The sequence below is a fragment of the Littorina saxatilis genome, linkage group LG7 (assembly GCF_037325665.1).
Source record: "Littorina saxatilis isolate snail1 linkage group LG7, US_GU_Lsax_2.0, whole genome shotgun sequence".
Taxonomy (NCBI): Eukaryota; Metazoa; Mollusca; class Gastropoda; order Littorinimorpha; family Littorinidae; genus Littorina; species Littorina saxatilis.
In genome coordinates, this window is record NC_090251.1 from 22,992,455 (window position 1) to 23,002,469 (window position 10,015).

Here is a 10,015-nt window from a genome sequence, read left to right on the forward strand (position 1 = left end):
AGCTTCACACCCAGTCAGCACACGATATCGGGTCGATATCGGTCCGATATCGGATTTGACCGGATATCTCGGACCAAGATATCCGATATCGGTCCGATATCGGTCCGATATTGGATTCCAAGTTTGCTCATCAGACTAACGTTAAATTAATGTTAACTTTTTACGTTAATTAAGTTAACATTAATTTAATGATAATCTGATGAGCAAACTTGGAATCCGATATCGGACCGATATCGGACCGATATCGGATTCCAAGTTTGCTCATCAGATTAACATTAAATTAATGTTAACTTTTTACGTTAATTAAGTTAACATTAATTTAATGATAATCTGATGAGCAAACTTGGAATCCGATATCGGACCGATATCGGATTTGACCGGATATCTCGGACCAAGATATCCGATATCGGTCCGATATCGGTCCGATATTGGATTCCAAGTTTGCTCATCAGATTAACGTTAAATTAATGTTAACTTTTTACGTTAATTAAGTTAACATTAATTTAATGATAATCTGATGAGCAAACTTGGAATCCGATATCGGACCGATATCGGACCGATATCGGATTCCAAGTTTGCTCATCAGATTAACATTAAATTAATGTTAACTTTTTACGTTAATTAGGTTAACATTAATTTAATGTTAATCTGATGAGCAAACTTGGAATCCGATATCGGACCGATATCGGACCGATATCGGATATAACGTTAAATTAAAGTTAATTTTATGTTTACGGCTAATGTCAGTTTTACCAAATAAAAAGCATAATATAATGGTTAGATTCACATTATTTAAACATGTGTTTTTTTACGTTGAGTGTGAAAATGAAAAGAACCAAAATAAAACTATAATTAAACTTTTTATTGCGATTTTTTATTTTTTCCTCGGACCAAGATATTCTGATATCGGTCCGATATTGGATTCCAAGTTTTCACATCATCGCCAATACAATCCCATCCATCACACCAATATTGGCCCGATATCAGACCAATATCGGATACGATATCGGGTCGATATCGGACCGATATTGGATTCCGACATTGGGCCAATAAAGTTGACGTTAATTTAACGTTAATCCGATGAGCAAACTTGGAATCCAATATCCGACCGATATCAGGCAGATATCGGATATCTTGGTCCGAGATATCCAGCCAGCACCCCGATATCGGACCGATATCGGACCGATATCGGGATACGATATCGGGTCGATATCGGATCCCAATATGGGACCGATATCGGATTTCAAATCGGGTCGATATAGGATTACGACATTGGGCCAATATTGGATATAGGTCCGATACAAAGAACCAAAATAAAACTATAATTAAACTTTTTATTAGAATTTTTTTTTCCCTCAGACCAAGATATCCCATATCTGCCCGATATCGGTCCGATATTGGATTCCAAGTTTGCTCATAAGATAAACGTTCACTTTTTACGTTAATTTAACGTTAAATTAACATTAAATTAACGTTCATTAAAACAAAACCATAATATAAAGTTAAATTAAAGTTAATTTTCGTTTACGGCTAATGTCAATTTTACCAAATAAAAAGCACAATACTGTATAATGGTTAGATTCAAGTTATTCAAACGTGTGTTTTTTATGTTGAGTGCAAACATAAAAAGAACCACACAAAAAAATATAATTAGACATTTTATTAGTAATATTTTATTTTTATTTTGGGTTGGTTTTTTAATTTTATTCTTATTTGAAGATAATTTAGCTTAGTCGTTTGTGTCTGCTGATGTTGTAATGTATATATGTACTTAAATTCAAGAAGTCCTATATCATATTTGACCGGATATCTCGCAAGACCAAGTGCGCACGGAAAAGATCCTGTAATCCATGTCAGAGTTCGGTGGGTTATAGAAACACAAAAATACCCAGCATGCTTCCTCCGAAAGCGGCGTATGGCTGCCTTAATGGCGGGATAAAAACGGTCATACACGTAAAATTCCACTCGTGCAAAAACACGAGTGTACGTGGGAGTTTCATCCCACGAATCCAGAAGAAGAAGAAGAAGGAAGTGTGCATGCTAACATGAAACAAAACAAAAGACAAATAAATAAAACCATTAGAAATATGTTGTGAGAATATGTTCTAAACATTTATTCATCATTTCCATGGTATACTGTACATTTAAAAAAACACACACCATAAAACCATGATAAAAATGTCGGAAGTTGAATCAGTTCTAAAGTTTCTGGAAGTGAGTTTGGATACATGTATCCCACTTTTAGGTTCTGTACCTAGAAATTTACCAATTCTATTCCATCTTTTGGGTTTAAAAAAAATAGTCTTCGCACAGCTAGGTATCTTGTACATGTATCCGAATGATGCCAGAGACACAAGGAAAGATGAGGTTATTTGCAACACCACCAGCAGAGGAAGAAGTCATTCACTTTGCAGCAGCAGATAAAAAGAATTGTTGAATTTGAAGCAGGAGCAGACACAGAAGTTGTTGAATTTGTAGCGTCATCTGCAGACAAAGAAGTTGTTAAATTTGCAGCAGACGATATACTTGTTAAACCTGCAGCAGCAAACGAAGAAGTCATTCACTTTGCAGCAGCACCAGACAACAAGAATTGTTGAATTCGAAGCAGGAGCAGACAGAGAAGTTGTTAATGTTGAGTTTGCAGCAGACGATATATACTTTTTAAATCTGCAGCACCAGCCTTGGAAAAAGTTGTTGATACAACCAGTGCAGACGATGGCATGTCTGCAATAGGAGACTTTGAAGATCTGCTCCAAATGCTATGACACCTGCAAAGACAGAGAATGCAACAATCTTAAAACATAAAGAATTCAGTGTGATTTGAGAACTTCAGTGTAAACACTATAATTATGTCTTCTTTGTTAATGCTCTTTACTAAATATAGAACTGAAGGTAAATAAGGTTTACATTGTCTTTGCATTATGCCAATATTTGTTGAATTTACTTGTGTGTATATATATGCTAACTTTGATAGCATTCTTCTGTGTTTGAATGAAATGCTCTTAGTCAATGCTGCCTGGCATGGATAACAATCCCTCCCCCCAACACACACAGAACACCTTCCCAAAGTTTTTTCCAAGACTAAGACTGAGTAAGAGTAAGGCAATAATATGTCAGTTGGACCTGGACTAAAAATATGTATAGGTCCAGATGTCCCGGCTACAACAAATTGTTCTGTCAGAAGACCTGTTATAGTTCTTTATGTCGAAATTGATGTGATGGTCGACCAGCCAAGATTTAGAACAATGCGTCATAAGCATGTATTAATGACCCCAGACCGAAGCCTGACAACAACACTGCCTTCTCTCATAAATGATTTTCAGTTATAAATATAATATGACTGCTGGAACATTCATCAAGCGTTAACGTGGATTTTACCTGCAAACACACACACACACACACACACACACACACACTTACTTGGCCTCAAAAGCCAGAATGTCACTTGTCAGGGTTGTAACTTGTAGTTTACATCCCTGTGAATGCTTTCTGGTATCCTCATGGTAATTCCTCCCACCCTGCAATGAAAGCATTGATGTGTGAGTTGCATTACAGTAGAGAACAGTGGTCAATCAAAACTTGTTTTAAGTGTCTTTGAAAAGACGATTTTCGAAAATAACTCTCTTGAGATCTCTTATAAATGTTACTGTACAGTAATGGATTAGACCAGAAGCTGTGAGATTGAACAAATGTGTGAAAATGTGTGGCAATTATCAGATTGACAGAGAGAAATAAAATATCGGTGAGAGAGAGAGAGAGAGAGAGAGAGAGAGAGAGAGAGAGAGAGAGAGACAGACAGACAGACAGACAGATAGACAGACAGGGAGAGAGAAACAGACAGAGAGACTGAAACTGAGAAAGACAGACAGAGCAAGAAACTAGAAAGACAGAAGGCAGGAAAGAAAGAGAAAGAGAGATAAATTCACCTTTCCAATCGTTATGCATGATATTGCTTTGATATTGGTGACTCATCAAAAATAAGTCAACAATCACAATGCCAACGGATTCTGAACTTATGTATGAATATGATTATGAATTTACAACACAAGTCACACAGTGAAGTAACATTACCTGAAAGTTCCATTTGCCATTCGCTCAGCGTCATAAGATCTGTATTGTGTAGTCCTGATATATGCTGAAGTGCAGCATGTTATCTTATATCAGCAGACACACTGGCTTTGAAGTTGCAGGAGTGAACGGTAAAAATACAGTAGAAACTTTCTTGAGTTCGATTCGACAGAGAAAAGTCCGAGAGTACTGTCCCTTGGCGGCCCGACGGGAGGTCACTCAGAATTACTTGTCCGGCAGTTACTGAGTAAACAAATGGCGAAATGCGTTGGGAAGATTGAAAACTGGCAGTTGCTAGAGCACTATGTTATACAACATCAGAAACGATCCTGACTGGACAGTCCAATACTAAGACAGAAGGAGGAAGACAGAACTGGACTGGTTTCAAGAGTGTTCCAAACAGTCGATCATCATGCATCACGTAAAACGTTGAGTGAGTATCGCCTATGCCTATGGAACTTGGATTCGTTGGAAGATAGTTTTGCTAATTATTGAGACTTGATGTATTTTTTTCTCTTGGAATATATGAGACTAAAAAGTGTGTTTGTTTCTTAGGTGTGTGTGTGTGTCACTGTGTGTGTTTGTGTCACTGTGTGTGTTTAGGTGGTTGCTGATTTTCTTTATTGTTGTTGTAAAAATAAAATGGTGATTTTAACTAAGAATCCTTTTAAAGTTTTATGGTTCTGTTGTGCATAATAAACAGTTTTTATTCTTTCAGATTTATAAAAAATACCTGTCTACACACACACACACACACACACACACACACACACACACACACACACACACACACACACACACACACACACACATTGAATGTAGACAAATAAATCTGCCAGTGATGGAAGAAATGGTGAAGAACAAATGAAAGGTGAGGGAGGTTTTGCAGACAGCATGTCTCCTTATGAAAGCACAAACATGTTCATACAATGTCAACATTTTATATGATCATCATCTTGTTGCGTCATACTCATAACGGTTAATCTTTTTACTGCAGCTGGCCGTGAGGAAGCGCCATATTCAAACCGACAACAAGCAATTCGAACAGGTGCTTGCGAAGTGGTTGACAGGATTGTCGGATCGTCTACATGGTGGGAGGATGTCGAAGATCAACACAGAAAACGAGGACGAGGACTAAGATGAAGATGGTAAATAAAATTAGTGCTAATGTGCTGACAGCCAGCAAGGAACACGCCTCTCGGATTCACTCTCTCTTCATTTTGTGTTATTTTGCCTCTACATGATATAATGCCTCTGCAAGGATTCCCTAGGCCTACTGTTTTGGAACAAATGCTATGTGCAATTATGTCGGAGAATGGGCTGACATCGTTCAATACCGACTGTTGTGGCGACTGAACAATGGCGATACTGCGTTTTTGAAGTTCGACAAAGGCGGCCATGAAAAAGTGCGTCGGTGGTGCTACGTTGTGTGTCTCCAACTTTCAATCGCAGCTGACAGTGTCAGATTCAGGCTGTATGGTGCGGAGTGATGTTGTTGCGAGTGACGCTGATAGGCGGAAGGTGACAGACGATGCCAGATATGACGGAGACAAAGAACATCAATGGTCTAACCTAGCTGATATGTTACAGAGGATGAGCGAGGAAAGCACCGTGAGGATAAAAGAGATGGTCTGAACATTTCCCGTTCTCCACCCTTGTGAAGAATTGGAGCGTAACAATCATTTGTTTTGATTATCATGACTGGACAGAACCGTTGCGTGACCAGTCCGTTGTTTGTTGCAAATCGAAAGACTTATTTAGTTATAATTGATTTCATAACTGGTTATCCGTTTGCGACGATTTTCTCGTCTCCTTTGTGTTCATTTGATTCATGCGTTTTGTGAAGTTATTGTTATTTCCCTATTCCAAGGGGGCTATCGCCTTATGGAATTAAATACTTTGACTTTGATGGGTCACATGAATCGTGACACTCCATAATTATTCGGTGGGGACCCATTGGTTAGTGGTCTGCTCTGCAGTGCTGTGAGTCATGGGTTCAAGCCCGTCCTTTGGCAGCAGAGTGGATGACATTTCAGTGGATGAGTTATCTTATCACAAGGTCAGTTATTAATTGTATTAACTGTTGAATTTTAATTGATAGTTGTAATTTGTTTATGTTGCATTGGTAACTTATGTGTTTTCAATGATACAGTTGGTTATTAAATTATTCTCATTCTGCCTTTGACTCACTTTCATTTGTACTTGTGTGACAATGTTTATCAACTACTTCATCTTATCATTTCTGTCTCCTTTTAAATTTTCTTCTGTTCTTGGGCCAGAAATCTAATATTTACGGATTACAGCAAGTTTTAGTGCAGGTCAAAGACGAACAAGTGCGAAAGCAATTGCCAAGCATGAAGCATGTTTTCATTAGTCAAGAAGTAAAGTCAGAGGTTCAAAGATGATCAGATAATTAATGCCAACTATTCGCTGGTTTTGCTTCATCGACTCTGCGGGCAGCTTCCAGGAAACCAAAGTTTTCAGGTTCCGGGGGAAGTATGGTTGCAAAGCTGAAACTTAAAGGAATTGACGGAAGGGCACCACCAGGGCACCATAGAAGGGCACCACCCTTATCGGTTCCCGATATCGGTCCATTATTGGTTCCCGATGTTAGGCCGATATCAATTCTCTATATCGTACCGATATCGGACCAATATTAGTCCAATGTCGGAATCCGATATCGACCCGATATCGTCCCGATTTGCAATCCGATATCGGTCCGATATCGGGATCCGATATCGGTCCGATATCGGGATCCGATATCAAAATGATATCGACCCGATTTGCAATCTGATATCGGGATCTGATATCGGGATCCGATATTAAGCCGATATCGATTCTCTATATCGTACCGATATTGGACCGATATCGGACCGATATCGGACCAATGTCGTAATCCGATATCGACCCGGTATCAACCCAATTTGCAATCTGACATCGGGATTTGATATCGCGCCGATATCGGGATCTGATATGAGGCCGATACCGATTCTCTATATCGGGTCGATATCGGACCGATATCGGACCGATATTGGTCCGATGTCGTAATCCAATATCGGTCCGATATCGACCCGATTTGCAATCTGATATTGGGATCTGATATCGGGATCCGATATTAAGCCGATATCGATTCTCTATATCGTACCGATATCGGACCGATATCGGACCAATATCGGACCAATGTCGTAATCCGATATTGACCCGGTATCAACCCAATTTGCAATCTGACATTGGGATTTGATATCGCGCCGATATCGGGATCTGATATGAGGCCGATACCGATTCTCTATATCGGGTCGATATCGGGTCAATATCGGACCGAAATCGGTCCGATGTCGTAATCCGATATCGGTCCGATATCGACCCGATTTGCAATCCGATATCGGTCCGATATCGGAATCCGATATCGACCCGATATCGTATCCGATATCGGTCCGATATCGGACCGATATCGGGGTGCTGGCTGGGCAGATGTCGTCGTTGGGTAGTTTTGGGTTTGTTTTACTACCATAGGTGGATTTTTGAACTGTAAATGCACTCAGCTGCAACGAAAACGCAAAACGAAGGCTGTGAGCTGCACTGTGCCTTTAAGGTACATGATGTGACCAATCTGAACCTGACAGTGAGGAGGATATCACTGCAACAGTTGGTCTACATCCTTGTGTAGCCGTGTACGTATGTTTGATTTTGGTTATCTGATAGAGGATGTAGATATTTTGGAAAATATGAAATGCAAATGGCGGACATAATTAATATTTTGCGAATATTTACTTCCTCTAGCAGATACTCAAAACCAAACATATGTACACCGGTAGTTGTTTGTTGTTTTTTCATTCAACCGTGGACTCTGACTTTCAGGGCTACGCAAATAGTCATCTACGGCGAGGAGATGAAATTCGTTCCCATGTCACCTGGACGCGTCTCCAACATTGACGTCACGAATGATGACGTCATCGTGACACTGCAAGGCACGACAGGGGAGACCATCACATTCACCAACTTCGTGAACGGAAAGCTGGTCCGACATACCTGTAAGTTCGGACAGACAGGAATAGCCAGTCTGGGACTGAAAGACCCCCGGTCCACCTGTCAGATGGTTTGAGGTTTTCATGGTACCCAGAAAACCATAATATCGACGTCGTCATGGAGTTTTGGCGTCACTTGTTTTAGACAGCCTTTCAGGAGAAGGCCAAAACTGATTATTGTTATCATGAAATAATGTTTATATTTGTACCTGGTATGAATAGAAAAATAAAAGAATGTTTAAAAATGCATTGTCCATCGTATTTCAGAAAATATTTTTAGGTTTTGCCTATTGTGATGTTGTGTCGATTTTTAATTGGGCCTTTCCGTTTCTGTCCATTCGATGTTGAGGGTTCCCTTATTTGAGCGGCGTTCACGTGATCTCTGTAAAAGAAATTTTTAATCTGGAAGATGATCCAGATAGTCAAGTGAACGGCCTTAACTGGCATATAATATTTGAATAATAATAATAATAACGGGCATTTATAAAGCGCCTTATCAGAAGTTCAAAGCGCGTAACAACAATACATGTATACAAAATTCATACAATCACTGTCAGATTCAAACAACACATCATGCACATCTCACATCCCCAGACTCTATGCTAAGGAACTATCCGTATTGTTGTTGGAACAAGTGAGTTTTCAAACTGGACTTAAAAGATGAAATGGATGGAGAGTGACGTAATTGAAAGGGGAGTGAATTCCATAACTGAGGGCCATAATACGAAAACGTGCGGAACCCATGAGCCTTGCGTTTAAAGCGACCTTGACGGAGAAGTCGAGCATCATCAGAAGAACGAAGGGTGCGAGAGGGAGTGTAGAGGGAGACCAGTTCCGAAAGATAGGCAGGTGCCGATTCAGAGATGATATTGTAGCAGAAGCAGGCAGCTTTATACCTAATACATTCAGACACAGGAAGCCAGTGGAGTTCTCTCATGAGAGGAGTTCAGGGTTGTCGATGCTGTGCTCTGAAAATGAGACGTGCAGCGGAGTGTTGTACTTTTTGCAAGGGTTGGAGAGTGGAGTCAGAGCAGCCTATGAGAAGGGAGTTAAAGTAATCTAATCTAGACAGAATGAAGGATGTAACGAGAGTTTTAGTGGCATCAACAGTGAGAGATGTTCGTATAGAACCTATTCTTCTGATCTCAAAGTAACATGTCTGACAGACTTTTTCGATGTGTTGTTTCATTGAGAGGTGGGAGTCCATGATGAACCCAAGATTCCTAGCACTATCAGAGAAAGAAATGTCACTAGAACCTACTGTGATGGAGGCTGGAAGGGAAGTGGTCGAAGAGGAAGATCCAGAGAAAAGAAGGAATTCAGTCTTGTCATCATTTAACTTGAGCATATTGTTTGTCATCCATTATTTACTATCTGAAGTGCAGTTTTGGAGAGTGTGCGTCAGCGCTTGGATTTCTGTAGGCTTGCATGCTTGTTGGAGTTGTGTGTCGTCTGCAAAGAGGTAGTGATTGACTGCGTGTTGCTTGATGACGGCAGAGAGAGGAGTGGTGTAAAGTACAAATAAAACTGGGCCTAGAACTGACCCCGAAACAGAGAGGAGATGGAGGAGATGAGAGATTATTGACAGACACATACTGACTACGGCCCTGTAGATATGAACTAAACCAGTGAAGAGCGGTAGAGTGAACGCCAAAAACATATTCGAGACGAGAGAGCAGAACAGAGTGATCGATCGTATCGAACGCAGCTGGGTTATCCAAGAGAAGCAGAACTGATAGGTCATCATTATCCAGAGCAGAAAGAATGTCATTCACAACACGAAGCAGAACAGTCTCGGTGCCGTGGCCAGCCCTATACGCTGACTGAAGAGGGTTGCAGAGGTTGTTGGTTTCAAAGTGGGAGAGAAGCTGACTAAGCACTACTTTTTCCAGAATTTTAGAAATGAATGGCAAGTTGGAAAC

At 40.1% G+C, this 10,015-nt stretch overlaps 1 protein-coding gene and 2 long non-coding RNA genes across 3 annotated transcripts in view; 2 read left to right on the forward strand and 1 right to left on the reverse strand.

Annotated features, from left to right (window-relative positions):
* The window catches only part of LOC138970946 (uncharacterized), a 39,901-nt gene extending 31,559 nt beyond the window's left edge, over positions 1-8,342 (forward strand). The window contains exon 19 of the mRNA XM_070343533.1: positions 7,927-8,342. Within this exon, the coding sequence (XP_070199634.1) occupies positions 7,927-8,170 (244 nt within the window). The 3' untranslated portion in view covers positions 8,171-8,342. The remainder of the gene's footprint in view (positions 1-7,926) is intronic.
* Positions 2,148-4,254, reverse strand: LOC138970950 (uncharacterized). The gene is made up of 3 exons (XR_011457122.1): positions 4,072-4,254; positions 3,421-3,518; positions 2,148-2,768 (listed from the first exon to the last, which is right to left on the reverse strand). It is a non-coding gene; the product is annotated as an uncharacterized lncRNA (long non-coding RNA).
* LOC138970948 (uncharacterized) lies at positions 4,305-6,246 on the forward strand. Its single transcript, XR_011457120.1, has 2 exons — positions 4,305-4,501; positions 5,066-6,246. It is a non-coding gene; the product is annotated as an uncharacterized lncRNA (long non-coding RNA).
* Positions 8,343-10,015: the final 1,673 nt, after the last annotated feature.